The 20,100-nt window shown below is 42.3% G+C and overlaps 1 protein-coding gene across 1 annotated transcript; it reads right to left on the minus strand.

Moving 5' to 3' along the window:
* Positions 1 to 2,031: 2,031 nt before the first annotated feature.
* Positions 2,032 to 19,969, minus strand: NUS1 (NUS1 dehydrodolichyl diphosphate synthase subunit). The gene is made up of 5 exons (XM_030490065.1): positions 19,287 to 19,969; positions 10,364 to 10,486; positions 9,350 to 9,502; positions 5,338 to 5,437; positions 2,032 to 4,617 (listed from the first exon to the last, which is right to left on the minus strand). The coding sequence occupies exons 1-5, from the start codon at positions 19,687 to 19,689 to the stop codon at positions 4,527 to 4,529; spliced, it is 870 nt and encodes a 289-aa protein (XP_030345925.1). The 5' UTR covers positions 19,690 to 19,969; the 3' UTR covers positions 2,032 to 4,526.
* Positions 19,970 to 20,100: the final 131 nt, after the last annotated feature.

The raw sequence follows: 20,100 nt of genomic DNA on the forward strand, positions 1-20,100 counted from the left end.
CTGCTGAGTCAAAGCTGCTTTCCAAGAAAGTGCTCAGCGAGCAGAGCACAGTGGAGGCTGCGACCCTGGAGAGGACGGTGGTCAGCAGGCCAGAGCAGAGCTGTCCCCATGTCCCCAGCACTCCTCCTGCCAGAGGCGCTGGCTGGGTGGCACAGTCCTGGCTGGCAACACGGGGCACAGCTGTCCCACAAGGCAGATAGTACATCAGGGTCAGCAGACGGGACAAAACGACCTGCATGCACCCTTCGGTTTTTATAGGTGCATCTACCTGTCAGTGCCAATGAATAAACATGATTAATGGTGCAACATTAATTCAACTGTAAAGACAAAAAAATGTTTAATCTATGCTCAAAAACACCCTTATTTTTTTTTAAGCACTTGAGACTATTCAGAACAGTTAGGATTTCACACACAAGCTGAATTCAGGAAACATATAGGAAATCCAACCAGCAGGTTATTTTTTCTTGCCATTTGTGTGACGTACTTCAGAAAGCACTTCTAAGTAAGAACATATTTTCCTCTAAAAAGAATAACCTTTACATTCTACTTGCTTACCAGTCTTCACTCAGTGCAGCATGCTATGCTGTACAGTTGTTCAATGCATGTTCCTAACAAGAAGCCCTAAAAATCACTGTAATTTCAAGAACTGCTTTGCAGGCCTATTTCCTGTTACAGCTGTGTTATTGACTATGTCCCCAAATTCCCTGCTGCAAAGCAACTATTCCAGAACCTCACCCAGCTCCTTTACTAGACATCAACTACTGTGCACCATTGGAAGGGAAAAAAGAAGAGGAAAGATGTAGAAGCTTGAATTGTTTCTTAAGAGAGTAGTAGTTACTGTGAATAGGGGCTCTCGCTTACGCTGGGGCAAGTGAAGATGAAATTTCCACATCACAGACAGCTTTAGTCTTCTTTGGTATTAAAATTACCAGCCAATTGCAGCGAGCCGCCATCACTGACTCTATCAAAAACCATCTCAGGTGGGAGACCCAGCTCCAGTTTGGAAGCTACTGTTAACTTTTATAAGCAGGTTGTATCTGTGCAAGTAGTAACTCAAAATGCACCAGAGGGACCCTAACAGCTTTCCAAGAGCCAGCCTAATGCCTGCAAGTGTGAAACTAGGTGTTAAGTCAATTTGGCAAAAAGCTATACAAGTTCCTGAACATTGACTGTCCACGGAGTTACATGGTAACAAATTTTTGGTGACATCTAGGGTATACCAAAGAGTTACCTCCAGTAACACCACAGTTTTCTTACCAGGAACTTGCATATCTAAGGAAACAGAATGCCAGCAGCACTAGGGTGGAAGGAGAGGCCCCACTTGGAATACTGGGTGTTCAGCTCTGGAGGCCCTAAAACAAGGACACGCAGCTGCTGAAGCAAGTCCAGAGGATGGACATGAGGATGATAATGAAGCCCAGAACTGGACCTAGCACTGGCGGTGTCTTACCAGATCTGAGTAGAAAGGATGGCTCACCTCCCTTGACCTGTTAGCAACACTGTTCCTAATGCAAACTGGGAGAGCTTGTTACCCACCATGAGCCCCAGCGCTTTTGCAAAGCTTGCCTGCTCCGCCTTCCCCCTTCAACAGAGATCATGCTTAGCACCCAGGCGGCACTCCGATTGCGGAGGCTTCTTCCACATCACACCCTCACTTCACTCATCTCCAAAGGGGAGAGCTGGCAGGAGGCCCAGCCCGCTCATGCTTCATGACTCAGCGGCAGGGAGCAGAAGCTAGCGTTTCAGTAGCCAGGAACAAGTTTAACAAGTTCCCTGGACTATCACGTAAGTATCTTTATGGTAAATGCTTTACTAGAACAGATTTCATAAGAGCTTCTAAGAAGTTGGAGGCGGTAGATAAAAAAAAATGTCCATTTCTTTTTTTGCAATATAGAAAGCAATTTAAGAGCAGCACAAAGGAGCACGCCATGTGAAGCGATCTACTTCCCCAGAGTGATGTGGCAGTATCAATAAGGCTACGTATTCCCAGTCAAACCTGCAAAAGTATTCATGCATCACCATAGCCTGTAGAAAGATTATAGTCTTTTATTGATTTCTTGGTTTACAGATTCAGATTTAACTTTCAATAATAAAGTTCAATAAATTGATTCCCTAATCATAAAAACCTTGTTTTACACAGTATGTACAGGTACCCGGAGACTACAGCCATACAGCATGTCACAGCTATACCACAGACCTTCGCACAGAACAAGCTGGGGAGAGGTGCTAATTGCAATGACATACATTCAGAGATCAAGTTGTGGATATGCACAGTGCATTTGGCACAGCTCGCTGAAGATTGCCCACACAGGGACAGTAAAATAATCCCAACTAAGTGATAATACAGATTAGTTCAACTACATTAATTCTGGGAGGAACGCTTCATTCACAATTAAACTAGCTATCATAGGAGATTTGATTAAGTTGGATCAAATGCAGCTGAACTAATCATTTTAGGTTCATTAATCACCCCTCTATAGACAAATCCTAGACCTTGAGATCTGTCTCCAGTATAAACCAAGTCTTTTTAGTTGAGATATGCAGAAGTCTGAGGACTGAGGGGAGCTCAGGTATTACAAGTATTCTTTGGCAGTTTGATACAAATATAAAAAATAGATTGATTTTGAGGACTAAACTAAGCTTTTCCCATTTTATATCTTCACTGCCAGCACCAGAACTGCTTCAGTGGCACAGTAACTTACATGCAGTAACTTCAATGCAACCTTGCATTTTAATGAAATGAAAATGAAATTTCATACTTAATACTTAAGATTCCAACAGATTATTCACTCCCCACAAAAATGTTAAACTTAACATTCAGTGACAAAACTTTCTTATGGCAATGACAGAACCCAGGAAACATTCCACAACTGTTCATCTTCTCTGCAATACACTAACTGGCAAACATCAGAGACCAGACCACAAAAGGCAGCCAACTGTACTCTGAGCAGTCCAGCTCATATGGAATGTTAGTTGATGTCAAAACCATTAAGTAATTAATTAAACATCCCTTTCTCTTTCATGAGAAAGAGTAGACTGCAGTTCTCCTCTCCTGAAACTGCAATCTGACCCTAGTATGACAAAATACTGCAGCTAAAAGTTTAGGCAATCTGCTTTTAACATTACATCAAGCTACAACAGTTAAAATACACTGTTTCACAATGAAGCAGACATTCATTTAAAATCTGGCACTCCCCTTTTAAAAGCAGTAGTTTTCCCTTCTAGTGACATGCCTATCTTTAAGGAGATAAAGCCAGACTCATTTTGAAGAGGTGGAAAAAACAAGGTAAAGGAAACACTTCCAGAATGAAGTGTTCAACAGTTCTACAGCCTGCAGGCAGAAGGCTGCAATATTAATGCCTGTCTCCAGCAACACAGCTCTCAAGACATTGCTTTGTCCAAATGCTGCTATAAAGACTGTCAATTTCAAATTACTTCCAACAATAGGAACATAACTCACACAGGGCATTCCACAATGAAGACCATTTAGTTAATGTATCTATTTAGTTATCTCAGTTAAGAGATACTGTAGTGCAGCTTCACTTCATCTTCTTTGCCTGCTGCAGGTTCTGATTCAAACTTCTAATGTGCAGTTGAGAACAAATCCAGTAAAAGGCTTAAGCAGACTCCTGTGTCGGGTACATGAGGACAACATGCAAGTCGCATCAGCCATGGAACTGGACCTGGTCCATTTTCAGATTTTTCAGCAAGTGATGCCAGAGCCAGCTTGTCACCTTAGGTGAGAATTTTATGGGGAAAATAGGTTTACAAACAATACATAGTACTGTTTGGGCTTATTCCCTATGGAAAACTGACCTGATGCTAAGAGAAGTTTCACTCAGAGCTGTAGGAATACTTTGATTTTACCTCTTGAAGAAAAAAAACTACCAACAACAAAACAAAGAGAGAGGATGGAGTGTGCCACACTAACCACCTAACCCACTTACCATAGAAGCTTCCATTCCTTTTTATGGAACCTTCTCAGCATTTCTAGAACTTGATACCTACCGCTGGCTTAGTCATCACAGTTAAGTAGCAGCGTCTGATCTCAGTTAACAGAATTGACCCCTCCAGAATTCACATATTACATAGCAAATACATCTGAAGATAAACCAGGTGATAAGCTCTGAAATGCCTGACCATAAAGAATTAAAAAGAAACAAACTGACATGAGAGTTTTTCCTTGGATTTAAGGACCTTCAGGGCAGGGAACTTCTCTTTATATTGTCCTGTAGATTTCACAAAACTGAATTCTTATATATTCTTTTGGTCACGAAAGCGAGGGTAATTCAGCTCTGAACAGCTTTACTTGCAATAAGCATATTTTTCATAAAGGAAATCTGAATTTCCCCCTCCCCATAGATTCTCACGCATTCACACAGACGCTCTAGAAAGGTAAGACACTTTATTGAATTTGTTGATAAATTAAGAAAGGACTATGAACCAGACTTATGGGTCACAGGTGCTTGTAAACAGACATTAATTCCTTCCCACAGGAAGCCTGACTCCATGTGCTCAGCCAGAAGTCACTTCCCCCAGCGCTGCTCGCAGGCTGCATAGTGATGGAGGGCAGAGAAAAAGTCTTCATAGCTGATGTTCAGGTGGGAAGGCAAAGAACTGAGAAGGCAAGTTAGAAAAGTTAAAATAAGCTTTTATTAACACCACATGACTCCCATGGCCAGTCAGGAATATCACTACCTAAACCAAACTATTGTCTGAGTAACCTTGTGAAGCTGTTCTCGACACCGTTGCTGTCACTCGACTTGAGTAACTAAACTAGCTGTTAGTATCTTGTCACCCTCTACATCAAAGCCTACCTAGTAGAGCACATAGAGCACTTCAGACTAGTAAGAAAGTTGGAGAAGCACGCATCTGCCCAGACATTCAAGTGCCATATAAATGTTCTCAGATTTAAGAAATACAGCAACACTAGTCAGTTCAGTTATTGCCAAAATTGGAAAGTAATCCAGAGGCATAGTCATCTTACATTATTCCATTTCCCTTATAGACTGTGTTCCCCTGTTAGAAAACAGTGACTCAAAATCCACATAAGGAACACCAACAGAACTGGGACTAGACTGCTAAGACTAGACAGTGACAGAAGTTATTCCTTAAACCTGAAGTAAAGCCTGCTGTTGCCTCATCATGACTGAAGGAGCAACAATGAATGTTTGACAGACTTAATTAAACAATTTTTAAATACCCTCAAGTCAACCTCCAGACACCTTTGTTTAGACATATCTCCTCTCATGGCTATTTCCATAAGGTAAGTCACATAAAGACTTGTTTCATTAGGTATTAATCCAACCTCTTTTGCAGTATTTATAGGTAACTCACATGATCTCTGTCAGTCTGATGTGCCACGGAAGGAATCCTAATGTGCTGTCCACAGGACCAAACTTCAAGACTAAATCAGGATCAGGAAATCCATTTGTACCTGTAAGAACAAGTTAAATTAGGTGGGTTTTTTTAATTCACGACAAGATTTGTTTTTAATTCTAAATCCTAAGGCATCTGCTTCTTCATTAAATGCCTTTTTTCTTTTTTTTTTTTTTTTTTTTATTAAATCAAGTGAAGCTGCTGAGGATAAATTAACAGTTAAAAGCCCAAGAGGACAGACTGGTCTTGCACCAACTGAACAAAAGATTAGACAGCCACTGCAGGCCCAGCTCGACTGTTATTTTTATGTCAGGTGCTTTTCAAAGACTTGGTAAGGAAATGATAGGAACACTCACATTGTTGTGAGTAACAGCAAACCTTAACACTGCTGTTCAAACTGACCTGTTCTAGTTTTGTCTCGGCAAACTTGATTTTAGCAGTGTAGAACATGCTGTGCCCATTACAATCCTAACTCAACTATGTGCAGTCGCAGCCTAGTAAAAGGACTGTTAGCATAAAAAAAACCTTAAGGATGTTTCACTGAAGAATAACTTGGTATCACAGATGATCAAGAAAACAAGTTGTACCAAAAAATACCCTGTCAGATGAACTGTCTCTTTCCCAGTGAGAAGCTAGACAGGCAATCTTAAAAACAACTTTTACCATGAAATTTCAGACAAACTGTTGCAAGTAACATCTGTTTTGTTAGATAAGTGAGAAAGAACACAGCAATGTTTGGTGCACACACCACCCCCCCCCCCCATCGTTACAAAGTAGGCCACGCCATCCATTTCAGGGCAGAGCTAGATAACACTGAAGGACAGTCATGTCCAGTTTTCCCTCATAATTCTAGCCCTAGTTGATTCGGGCAACATTTGAAACCCAGTACAGTATCCCAAGGGGACCCAGGAAGGTAAAAGCTGGTTTTTGTGTGCCTACCTAGCTCATCTGAAAACCATTTCAGCAGTCATAACCCTACTTTGCTACAATGCTGCATTTAGTCATGATGACTGCATGTTATTTTTTCTTGTCATCCCTTCCATTATCCACTAAATCTACAAGTTAAGATTTGCACTCTTGCACTGCATAATGCCTACCTTCAGCAGATAACATTTAATACTGCCTATTTGCTCTGAACTTCAGATATTATTTCTCACCAACAACCAACCACACCAAAAACCAAAATCAAACCAGCCAAGAGACTTTTTACAAGTTTAAGTTTACTTGTGGAGGAACTTCGGGAATGACAGAACAGGAAACCAAGGCACTATCAGATTTCATTCCACCCAGGACTTGAAACTGGAGATTCCAAAAGTTTCACATCCTCCTCCCCACTGAATCATCACAATAGTAATCCTTTTACCAGAGGTAAAGTTATTTTCACAAGCACGTGCATTTCTAAGGAAGTATGATGTATTTAGATATGAGTGCCTTGTGCCACAGTCCAAATCTTACCTCAAAGTTAAAAAAAAAACCCTCAAACCTCTAAAGCAAAAGCTACTTAGGTGTTCAGAAGCTAGCATGTTAGTAGGAACAAGCTTTGCAGGGAAGCAGTGAATACTTAGAAGTGGGGGCTCTGGAGGAAGTGGACAGCTTTACTCATCAGCTGATTCAGTAGCTGAGTACTCCTCAGCTGGCCAGTTCAGCAACAGGATCTTCAACACTGCAATGGCTTTTCAAACAGGAAAAGACCTTCAGAGGGCCCAGTTAATGCTAACATTTCCTTCTGGTTCCTATCTGAAGGAAAATGAAAATGTACACTGTAGTATTACTGTTAAAACAGCCTATTCAAAACACACTACTGTGCTTTCCACTCTGCATCCATTTCTCTACATAATCAACACTACAGATACTTCACATGTGGAACTTCCCTCTCTCAGAGCTGCTAGGATTACAGTGCTCAAATTTAACCCATGCAAGATAGAAGGATTTGGGAGCAGACTCAAAAAAAGGCCAAAAGACTTTGACACTCAAGGGACAAGAATCTGGCAACATCCCTTCTAGGTCAGGAATTCTGCGAGGGGAACATGAAGGAATTTGTAGAGCTGATAGCACTGCCCTTCTCCACATAAATTTTATAGGGCAACCCAAACAGCCCTAACTGATAGTCATGCTCTTTACTGGGAAGGCAGATGGCAAGTAGAGACAGTTTTATAATGCGGATAGCACCTACTTTTCTGCAAACAAGCTGGTTAGCTGAGGCACTGCTCAGAAGAAAGTATTCTTACACTGAAGAAAACTCAAGGTGTAAGAATTAGATCATGACTGTATTAAGAATCGGAAAAGCCACATGACTTTGTGGCTAGAACCATACCATTTTAGGGCTAGATTTCAATAACTGCATCCTAAATATGAATGGAAAGTTAAAAAAAAAAAAATCCCTACATTATCAGGTATTTAAATCAAAATGTGAAAACCCAGAAACTATAGAAGTCACTATGAACACAAACCCTAAAAATATCAAGTACTGCTTTTCAAGAACTCGCTCTCAGTTTAGATCAGTAACTCACAGATGTTTAAGTCATTATAAAAGAACAGTTCTTCACTTCCAACTGTCCTAAAAATTCAAACCAAGCAAATTAATAAGCAGTACTAGTTACAGATACTATCCTTAGTTATCAGCCACCTAGATTAAGCAGCTTGTTTTCAATGTTTACCGTTTTGACAGTTTAAAAGTCTAAGAGATTCCTCTTCTGTGCTCAAGCAACATGCGTGACTGGACCCAATACTTTTATTATATCCGGACACTTAAATGCACAGACAGAAGATCATGAACAAGCGTTTGAGAAACTCCAGTTAAACACCACTGGCCAAAATACACCCACATGGGTACCAACTGTCACCAGTTCTTTACAAAAAGAGTAACCTGTTTTAAAGTAGCAGTTAGTCATTTCCTTTTAAATTGCCTATAGGGTATAACAGGATAGATGTCTAAGTTACTTCTTCACGTGCTTTATTAAATATGTTTAGTAACTCCATTACAGTGAGAAGCTATCATGCAGCATGCTGACAACAGGCACAGAATTCAGTTTTAAATTTAGATTAAAGTGTTAAAGTGTCTAGACTACCGCAGTAGTCAGTCTGCAGAGCAATTCAATTGACCACCTATTTGAGGACAAAAAAAACCCAAAATGAAAACAAACAAACAAAACAACCCCAAAACCAAACAACAACATAACACTCTCTAAAGTCCAATTATTGAGAGCCATGCTATAGTAATGTGCCTGCAGACATCCAAGCTGAAGTGTGCAATCTGAAACCTGAACCCTGCCCCAGCTAATTACAGCTGCAATTAACATGCATGGATCACCTAAGAAAGTTGAGCAACTATTACAGCTCCACAGCACCACTGAGGTAGCGGAGGCTTGTTCTACGCTACTTCTCCCAGATGCAAGATGAGGCAGTCCTGCCCTTTTCATAGCTAGTGCGTGCAGCCATGTGACTCAGTACAGAGACACTAATCTGCATGAATTACTGATGAAGATAACTAAACTACTGTGGGTTATACAGCAGCAGAAGACAAGCAAGTGCTCTATCATTTGCACTCAGGGTGGTAGTTAGGCAGCAACAGCTTTAATTGCTGTAACTAGATCTGGGAAAAACTCTGCCCATACCCAGGTTTGCAGCATGCTCATTTGCAAGAAGTTAACCTAAGTTATAATAGTCTAGTTACAGGTGATCCCAGCAGTATTCTTTTTTTTCCCCAGAAAACTCATGACAGAACATCCCGTAAAGGTTGTAAACTCTGAAAAGCTGAGACTACACTTTAGCTTAATGTTTCAATTTTATGTGTAAAGGAAAAGCTCAAGAAGGGAGTAAACCAGTAAGAAACCTCTAGCAGAAGCCTGAAAGCAATAATCAGACTAAACATCAAGACACATAGGTTCTAAGCAATAAATATACTAGAAAACAGATCCATTATGAATCAAGTACTCTTTCCCCTCCTCCTCCCGGACCATGTCATACTTACTACTTAATAAGTTGTCTAACACATTCACATCCAGGTCTGTGTATGTTCTTTGCTGCTGTGCTACCAACTGACAAAAGTTCTGAGCAGCTTTTACTATGTCTGCTTTTCCATCTTCTGGAGACAGCACCTTCAATGTAGATTGGCAATTTAAAACTGCAAGTACAAAACACAGTTTAAAAGCAACAGAAACATGGTTGTATTGAGTGTGCTTTAGATATTAATGGGATACAACTGAAAGTAACCTGCAGTGTACTACATATATTGTATAGCTAATCACAGATATACCTCATCCATCTCTTACAGAAATGGGTGTTCTGCTTTTGCTGTATTACTAAAACACAACTTTAAGGTAACTATTTTGAGAAGTCTTGTGAAAGTCGGTTTAATTAACGTCAGTCTTGAAATGTAGAGTCTTCTAGGGAACTTGCACTTGTTCTTATGATGTCAGCAAAGCAGTGAGAGGAAGGTGCCTAGATAGAAACTTTGGGGGTGGTAAGCAGTGCAAAGACTTGCAGTTCAGGGAAAGGAAAAAAGATCTAACTCCTACACTAAGAGAGGAAGGTGTTTTAACAGCTACCGTGGACATTCACGTGACACAATGATTGAACTGGGGCCCTCCCTGACTGTGATCACAGGATCTTTCAGCGGCACTTCAAAATTGATGCAAGAGTTACAATATTGATCTACAATTACTACAGGGATGCCAGGAACCAGATAATAGTACCACAATTTACTCAATCTGTAATTATGTCTGATTTCAGAGGACATGACACAACAATCTTATTGTCTGCACTATTGTGAGGTTAACAGTCTTCTCATACTACATGACTTAAATCATTGTCAGTTCTGGTAAGGTACCCAAGAGGTAAACTTCAAAAGGAAACCGAGGGCTACAGATAGTGTACTAAACTGAAGGAAAAGGCTACTGTACACAGGCATGTGTTTAAGTAAAAGCAGAGTTATGATTGATATACAGCTAAAGTCATACCAATCCCCTCTTGCAATTCATCTTACCTTGATCAGCTCTGTCTTGATTTGCAAATTCCACGGTGTACTTGGAGCAATCTAAGCCTAAGAGTTCTTGCTGCTGTTTTAAGATTTCATCCATCAGTCTTGAATTATTCCTCTTGAAAATACCTTAAAAAATAAAAAAAAAAAATATTTGCATGTCAGCCAACTCTTTATAGGAGTGCTACAAAGTAAATCTGACACTAGGCAGGAAGGAAAGAGAATCAGGTAGTCAGTACTGGTTTCAAACTGGAGTTCACAAGTACGATAAGAATCCATAGCAAATGATACTGCACGTGACTACTTTCAGTGACCTTGGAAATACAACTCATGTGCTTTTGTTCCTCTTTCGCTCAGCCTCATTTAAGTAGCAAGCTACAATTGCCTATGGGATAGTATAAGACTCAATTCATTGCCCTTACTATGCTTGCAATGCTTTGAGATAGTAATACCCTACCAGCACAGGACCAAGTCAGAATAACACCAAGTTCCTTTAATGCCCATGCTGCTGTAGATTTGCAGCTTAAGCCTGCTACCACTTACTGCCACACCACTAAGGCTGCAGGCTAACAAAGCAAGTCACCACTAAATCAGTGTATCAGGCCACAGTAACTAGCCCCTTTTACGCCATGGCAAATGTCATGGATTTCCTAATAAGAAGATTTCACAAGCTGTATATTCCAAGGAGTTAATGCAGTCCCCAAGGCCTTTTTATACTCATGTTTATGGCAGGCACATTTTGAGTGCAGGAGATTACAAAAACTTGCTTAACCAAACCTACTTGGGTTCCTGTTCTAAAATAAATTCTAGCTCTTGAACACAACTATTTCTAATCAAAAGCCACAGTAAAAATTAAGCACTGCAGCTTAAGTATTTCCAGTGCAAAAGCATGGCTAGGCATATTTACTTGGAAACTGATAATGCTTTTATCATGTTGTATTCTGGGGTTGTTATCAAGAGCCTAACTTCCATTCAGAAATCCTATGGCAAGCACTTCTGTTGACCAGTCTAAAAATGCCCACACAATAATCTTACAAAAAACACTGAACTCGTATACATTTTTATGATCAGGTTTATGACTCATCACCCCAACCTGATTCTGGGATGAGAAACTGCTAACAAAGAGCAGCTTCCAGATCAGTAACGATCAAATAGTGTATAAGCCTTGGGTTAAGACCATAATACACTAGGAGTTGGTTTACAACATGAACTGACACAATGCATTTATTTACATGCTAGCCTTTAGGCCTAGTGAGTTTTTATACAGGCTTCATTAGAGGCTTTAACAGGTGGCAAAGCATCTGCTGTTCCTCCCATTCTGGATACTTCCTGCAAAAAAAATAATTTACTTCATTACACAAGTGTTAGCGATGCTTATAACTGATTTCACATGTTCACAGACAAATCTCAGTAAGGCAGCAACCCTGATAGAAAAAAAAGCATTAGAATACATTCACTGAGTCTAAACTAAAGTTAAATCATTACACTGTGTTCCTGCTTACTAGTGTATATCCATACATACTGGAAATTGAGAATGCTGCTTTGAATAATACTGTTTGATACGACTCTGGTTAAGTCTGTTCAGTGCTAGAGTTAGCACTGATTGTTTTCCTTACACTTAAGGTCAGCAGCATTACAGCTACTTACTGCAACTGCTAATCCCACACCATCTTCAATTAAGATCTGTACAAGGTTGCATGTGCCTCACTTGTAAGAGTCACTTAACTTCCAGCCACGTTTCAAGATGAGAAAAAAACCAAACCCCTATGTTCAATATTCAGAACGAGAGTTGGCATAACTAGGAGAGGTTCCCAATATGGGAAAAAGACAGCTGCTCTCTTCTTCCCCACTCAATCCTAGTGATATCAGTTCTTTTCTCGTGAGAAATTGATGCCTATTCCTGTCAAAGTTCAGAAGAACAGATCTAAGAATCTGCACTCCAGCTCTCAAGTAAATGAAGACATTGAGGATACAGAGAATAGACTAAGGTGCTTACTGCTCAGTAAAACTGCGTATCAGATAAAGGACTTGGTCCAGCTCTGAAGATTCTTAATGCACACAGTGGATATTGAAAACACATTGGATATGTCCTTGAGATATATCTGAATATCATGAGCATTTCCCTTCTACTCTTCTCATTTATCTAACCCAACTCCTCGTTTGTTCAAAACCAGGGTCCTGTGTTGCCCCTGGAATAGCAGTTTAACATAAGCTGGAAAGTACTGTAGTTGTACTGTAAAGCTGTAGTATGTCTTTCCTGTAAAGACCTCCGCAACTAAATTCCAACTGATCTGTCAACCTTGACACACCTAAAATTTTCCTGCAGAGGAGATCCTGAAGCACATTAGAATGTAGTAAACACCCAAACTAACTGAGATTTTCATTTAAAACAAATGGTATTTGAGAATTTTACTCCTTCAGTGTTTTGTCCCTCACTCTGTGCACAAGAGTCCTCTTCTTATGAATGCTTGTGGTGGCACACAGAGTCCTGCCAGAGGGAATGTACACAGGCCAAATTAATATTTAACTTTAAAAGTTATTTTACATGGTTGTGGCTCAGACATACACTCCCTTCCCTTACAGCATCTCAAACCCCCATTTGTCTACAAGGTTCATTTTTTAAAACTTTGAAAATATATCCAAGTTACTTCTGGAAGATGCTTTTGCTGATTTACACATGATAAATATAGTAAACAAGAGTGCAAGAGCAGACCGATTCACTAACAGAACTCAATTATTCCCAGCCAGCAAGACTTAAGTCTTTATTTAATGCTACCTTCTAATTTTGTTCATAGTCTTCCACATAAGTTGAAAGCAAGTTCGTAATATGATTTTAACATTATGGACAGTTTGTTTGGCAGAAGGTCTAAAAGTTTAGCAATACAACAGTTGTTTGCTGTTAAGTGCAGAAAGCGTCAGCCCTAGCACTGTTTCTGTTTCTAATATGGAATAAACACATGAAATTGACATTATTATTTCTCATTAGAAGCAATTTTTGGTTTTGTGATGCATAAGCAGTTTTGTTCAGTTATAACTGAACAAAGTTGGTTGCAAATGTGTATATTCTAGCAAATGAAGTTTTAAATATTATGCATATTTAAGCACTATAATTCCTGTAACAAGAGAGTATAAAACTCCAGGGTGGTGGGTTGTGGTGGATTTTTTTGGATTAATTTTTACCACTGAGAACTTGTGAGCTGTTTCCAGGGATAATTCTTGTTTTTACAACACAAGCTGCAAACCTGTTATTGATCATCAGCCTCCATTAGACTGAGGCAAACCAGAAGTGGTTTAGCTTCCCACAGTAGCTTTCCATGGCACAGGTCTTCTCTAGGGCACATGCTTTTTGCTCAGTTTTACAGCAGCTACACGCCATACTCCTTCACAGTCAACTGTGGTGTTGCAGCATTCTAGGGCTAGAGCGTGACAAATGCAGTCTGTAATTAAGAGGCTGCAAGTTCAGCAGAAGCAAGGCTCAAAAGTGACAGGAACTGCAAACTGCAAGCGGAACACTGGCACAAAGAAACACCAGGTGGTGTAAACCAACTGCTTATCTGACCAGACTACCACAGCCACCACCTGCTAATGCCTTGGGAGCATCTTGAAATTCAACATTCTCACTTGCCCTGCTTTTTAAAGCAGCAAAAGCTAGTAAAAATGCAGAACAGAGTCAGCTCTTCCTTACAATGGAACACCTTAATCAAAGTTGAGCCCAGGAAATAATACATTTCCACAGCATTTCAGTTATTTGCTTTTTCTCAACTCCCTTCCAGTGCCAACAAGGAAATAGTCATAAGGTAACAAGTCTGCTTAAGGTAGAGTATTAACAGTTTGAGAAACATCAGATCATAAACCGATGTACAAATAAGAAACTGTTCTAACACATGAACAACTTCTGCCTACATCCTCCTGTTGGATCACGCTGGTTGAAGTGGGGTTTGAGTCATTACACTGGACCTCACAGGATATGGAGCTAGAAAAATGTACTAGGCTTGCCTATACCAAGAGCCTACAAAAAACAATCCAAGTTTGAATGTGGCTGAAGTCACTTAGGTTTCACCACTTAAAACCACTTAAGCTAGTATTAATCAAATAAGAAGAATTCAAGATAGAACTTACAACCTCATAGGCAACCCAGTCCTCCCACATTTCTTCTTGGAGGGACATTCTGTACCAGGAGAACAAGAACTCAGAAGCAATTAAGAGAAGAGATACTACTTTCACATTACTCATACACATAAGGAGATTACCTTCTGCAGATTAGCATTAGCCCTTTTAATAAATGTGGTCTGAGGACTCCTCCCAACTCAAGACTAAAATGCAGGTGTTGGACATGAGGTTTCTGCTCACAGCAGATGTTGCGTGATACTGCTATTTCACAAATGTGTTCCAGTAACACAAAACCACAATATATTTATCTCCCCAGTGAAGTGAACGCACTGAACACCCAGAAAGCTTTACAGATTGATCAGACTGGCTAAACTACCAACTAATTTGGAAGAGACTAAAAGCCTACAACTGGGGCCAATGAAATTATTTCTTTTGCTTACTACAGTACCATATCCTTTTGAAGAATTTCTAAGAGAGAATTGGTCAGAAGTAAAGCAGTTCACTGGAAAACTAAACCCAGGACAACGAAACCCAAACTTGCAATACAGTCATACTAATGGACTTTAAGTAACCTTCAACCCACAGTATCTATTCAGGAGCCCAAAGTACTCAAAAGCCAAGATTCAGGAAGCTCCCCAAAAGCACTCTAGACTTGTCCCAGACTATTTCAGGAAAGCTTCATCTATGGACAGAAGTAACACTCAAGCAAGCTGCCGGGTGGCAAAGTAACAGAAGAAAGTTGAAATACATAATGCTGGGCAAAGGTTTCTGCTCCCCAGAAGATATTTGAAATGCAACTATATAATTGCATAATCACTGCCTTTTGACTGAGAGAAGGCTGCATTATTTCCTTAGAGATAATGTCTTAACCAGCATGGCTGGATTTCTACCAAGTAGTAGGATTGGCAATACAGAAGTCCACAGAAACAAATCCTTGATCAAAACCCTAAACTTTTAGTCAGTCTGGATTTCATAACCCTAATGGTGCATACCGTATCATTAAGTTTATTATGGCTTTGTTCTGCTGCTTATCAATGAAAGCTGGGAGAATGAAAAAGGCCCCTACATACCAGAGGCAGTAAAAGCATGACACCTTAGGCTTCCAAACCTGCTGGGGCAGGATGGGGAAATCTCAGGTCTAAGCATTGCAACTCATATCACCATATATTCATTACAGTACAAGACAGTTACCTACTGTCCTCTTGCATTCTGCAAAGACCTTTTTACTCAAGTCTTCTGGCGTAATGAGCTTCATGAATTCAGAGAAGACAGCCAAATACCTGATCACGTTCCAACACAGTTGTAACATACTGGGTTCTGTAACTGCCCATGAGAATTAGCATAACTCCTCACAAGTTGCCCTTCTGGTTACTGGTGCAGCTGCTGCAACGTACTAGCGTCAACTGGGATGCAGCTACTTATTTTGACACTGAAGAATACAGAAGCAACCTTCTATTTAGTCATTTTTTAATGACTAATTTAAAACATAGAGATTAACTACTATAAACAAATAAACTGCCTATCTGGCACTTCCTTAAAGAACTTCATGCTTCCATTTCTTCCTACAGAAAGGGCAATTAAGGACACATTTTTAATTCAAGCCTTCTGCAGGAAACTGACACAGTATTTATCTCAGAAAGCACAACCATGGAAGGCCACTCTTGTAATCAAAGTTTCCTGTTGCAATGAGAAGAATGTCAGTATTACAAATAAGCAATGAAAGAAAAGGAAACAAATTAAAGTGTACCTAACACTGATTCAGAACACTTGTCACTGTGTTTCCTTCTTCACCATGGCCAGCATCAGTGGGGCCAACATATCTTTGGTAAGTCAGTAGCTGGTAAAATTGTACAAACACAGAACCTTAGCTGGAACAGCTGAGCAGACCAAAAGTAAGCTTCACCAGTGGAGCAAGTGAAAGTAAGTGCATGACATAATAAAGCTTCACCCTCTGTCCCCGATAAGAGCAAGCTCTACCTGACTTTATTCACCCTCACTAACCGCTGAGGGTTCCAGACATCACTATTATTCAGAACTGGATTTCACAACAGCTGCAACATCCTACTCAATGACAATTCTATCTGGAAGCATTGTATGGTCAATCCAGACACCTTAAAGAGCTTAGCACCAAAAGAAAGGCAACATATCCGCTATTACCAGCAGTAAGCATATACTCAAGCCATATGAATAACTACTTGCTTACCCTCTGAAACCTGTTTAAAAGGCTCAGCTGACAATACGCTGTGCAAAAAGCAGTAGTGGCTGCTATCCCAGATAACCCACTGAACACCTGTGAAGAACATGCATGCGTAACAGCAGGCTATTCTCATCAACTCTGAAAGTTTGGCAAAAGCCACCAATTTAAAACACTTTAGTTGCTCTGCACTGCCTTGCCTTCTTCAACTATGTTCCAACAAACTGGAATTCAAGCTGGCAGTTAAACCAGTGTATTCTGGTATCAAAGGACTAACAGAAGAATGAACTACTGAAAAGCATTATGTCTTGGTACTAACATCATAAGATCACACCTATATTTTCAGATATCAAAGGTGTTAACTTCTCAGCATGCAAATTTAGCATGAACGCAACACTACATGGGAACGGCAGCAAATAATCTCCAAGATATTTCTTTCTGCACTGCTAACAAAGACAATTGCTCTGCAAGGTTATTTCAGTTCCACTTCTCTTCAGAGGACATAACCTTGCCATTTCTGGTCATTGTATTTACAGTCTTGCAACAGCCTGCCTTAGATCTGCCAGGATCTCAACGCATGTGCTGGAGAAGCAGGAGTAGCTTCTCCACAAGGGTGTCTGACACTACTACAGCTCTGGCTCCTCCGTGCCAGACAGGATCTCAGTGACAGTGGCTGCCTAAGCATTGGCTGGTGCCGCCTTCCTCCTCAGTGTTGAATGGTTGCACTGCAAGCAAGCTGAAAGCCAAGACCACCAAGAAGCATAACTCTCAGCTGGATTTCTTTCTCAATTTGTGCAGCACAATGCAGAGATCTAAAAAGGAACCAAGCATGCATATGTAACATATTAGGCAATGCTGCAGGGAGCTTATTTGAGGTTTGACAGAAATTAGAGATCCTGTGTGGTAAAAATCTCTCTCTTCAGGCTATGAGGGAAACTCTCATTCTTGTTTGGTACTAAATTTTGCTCTGCAGTATTTAACCTGGTTGAATGCTTTCCAAGTTGAGAGTAAAAAATATCAACACATAAATGGCTTTTCAGGAGGCTCTGACTGTTTTCTGTGCCTTTGAGATGGTATAAAATATCAGCATAATATTCCTTGACTTCCAAATGAGGAAGTATTCTCCCACTGAAATGCAACATAACCAAGAACCATAACAGCCCTGCACAGATGGCCAGTTTAAGCTGCTAAGGGACTGGTATTAAGCCTAGGTTCTTAAAAAAGATCTTGGAAAATTTAGTAAAAGTCAAGCCAACTGAGTCTTGTATCTCATATGAAGAACCAAACACAAAACAGGATTATTAAAGGCAGTGGTTTAAACAAAAAATAAAATAAAATCACTAATGCCTAAGCTCAGGGAAAGGCTTGCACACCTCAGGTGCTTTTGCACACTTAACAACAATAGATTCCACCTACTTCTGTAGATGCACTGTGGAGTTTTTCCTGAAAGAGCACTAGAAGAACACCATTGCAGACGGTACCTCTAACCTGGCATAAATCTGCAGAGTTAACCTAATGTGCATGACATGTCTAAACAGCCATCAGAAGTGGCTCAAAACAGCTAAACACTGGTCTCCTGCAGTCTCACCACCGACAGCAAGAGCATGGGATCTTCGGCATGAAGCTTTCTTCACTGGAGAGGACAGAAACAGGACACAGACCATCTCATGTGTTATTAGCTCTTCCGATTTGGCAGTTTGTGTACTCTCAGAGATCATTTCTCAACAGCTGGGTAGAAAGTTTCACCCAAGACTATCTTGAATATGGCTGGTTTCATCACCTCAGCAGGAAAGGACAGGAATGAGGAAGACAGATTTGTACCATGATTATTCCACAGAATGTTAAATCTAAACCCTGAGCTTATCTTTGAGATACTCAGCGATGTGGAATCAATATACCTGCAAGAGCAAGAGAGTTCAACACTCTAACAACTGAGACCCAGTAATGAATAAAAATCACACAGCAGATATGAAAAAACCCCAAAGTTTTCACAAGCACCGGCTCAGAAACTCAAACATTAAATAGCACCAGTCCTTATACCAAATGCAGACTATGTAATTAAATTTTACAATACTGACAGCACACAGAACACACATGCTTATGTTTAGCTACTTTTCTATCCTGTCTCTTCATATGAGGAAGAGTATATGAAAATAAACAGCTAGTGTCATTCATCCACTTCTGGAAGTTCAGACATAGTTCATAAACTCAGCTCCCAGGAGTAGGCAGGCTAAAGTTCTTACTAACAGCCTGTACCCTACAGAGTCATGACTCTCAGATGCCAGCAGTTCATGCCAGCCCACGGCTGGGGATGAGACCCTAGAACGGCTCCACCACCTGCCCCCTCCAGTGCGCTGGCAGGACCGGGTCACGCCGTCCAGGAGCCGGGCCAGGAAGGCACTGGGGACATTCCCCAGGCTTACCATGGCTAGAGGCTCTCCGCAGCTTGAGGGGATAGGAAAGGAACTGCCACAGCAAGGCTGGAGCCTAGCTCGGGAAGACCGCGGGGCAGGGCTGGTCCCTGGCCGCACGCCGGTGCCGCAGCGGGCCCCTGCCAGGAGGCGACCGCCCGGGCCTGACCTCGGGGCACCCCCGCGGAACGGACACCCCGCCACGGCCGCTCACCATTATGGTCGTAGACGCTGACATAGGAGATGCCCACCGCCATGCACCACACCACCAGGCTGGCCATGTCCGCGTAGCTCGTCTCCTCCTCGGTCACCACCAGCCCCATGTGCACCGGCAACTTCTGCAGGGCGCGCCCGTCCGAGCGCCAGCGCTGCCGGCCCTGCGCCGCGCCCCGTGCCCGCCGCCGCCGCGCCGCGCCGGCCTTGCGGAAGGCGAAGGCCCCGGCGGGGGCGAGGAGCGCGCAGGAGGCGGCGGCGGAGGCGGCGCGGCGCCACAGCCAGGCGCGGGGCCCGGCGGCGACGCGGCCGCGCAGGCAGGCGAGCAGCGCGCGCTGCAGGCACAGCAGGGCGCGCAGCACGGCGTGCAGCGCGCGCCACGCCAGCCCGCCCGCCCCGCTCATGGGGGGGGGGGCGCGCGGCGCGGGGCGGCACTCGCCGCCGCCGCCGCCACCGACCGACCGACCGACCGACGGGAGCGCGCTGAGAGCAGAGGCGCGGGAGGGTCAGGGGGAGGGGACTGGGGGTGCCTCAGCCGCTGCGCGCCGCCCGCCGCGCCGCCGCCATCCCCTCACTGAGCCAGCGTCCCCCGCCCGGCAACCGCCGCCGGCGTCGCCATCTTCCTGCCGCCCCGCCTGATCTTTCACCTCTCACCCCGCCACATGCAAGGTGCCCGTTGGCTGCGGGGCGGCCTGCCGTCACTTCCGCCCGCGGAGAGCGAATGACGTGGCTCTGAGGGAAGGGACGGGGCGGGGCAGAGGCTGGGGACGGCCCGCGGGAATGGGCGGGGTCTCGCCGGACCGCGCCCCCTGGCG

This window comes from Strigops habroptila, chromosome 6 (genome assembly GCF_004027225.2).
Source record: "Strigops habroptila isolate Jane chromosome 6, bStrHab1.2.pri, whole genome shotgun sequence".
NCBI classification, from domain to species: Eukaryota; Metazoa; Chordata; class Aves; order Psittaciformes; family Psittacidae; genus Strigops; species Strigops habroptila.

Bases quoted from the DNA above. Each gene is read 5' to 3' on its own strand.
- NUS1 (XM_030490065.1), bottom strand. From the start codon at position 19,689: ATGAGCGGGGCGGGCGGGCTGGCGTGGCGCGCGCTGCACGCCGTGCTG. The intron at 10,487-19,286 runs GTGAGCGGCCGT...TTATTTTTTAAG, and splicing joins CAGCGTCTACGACCATAATG to GTATTTTCAAGAGGAATAAT. The intron at 9,503-10,363 runs GTAAGATGAATT...TTGTACTTGCAG, and splicing joins TCAAGACAGAGCTGATCAAG to TTTTAAATTGCCAATCTACA.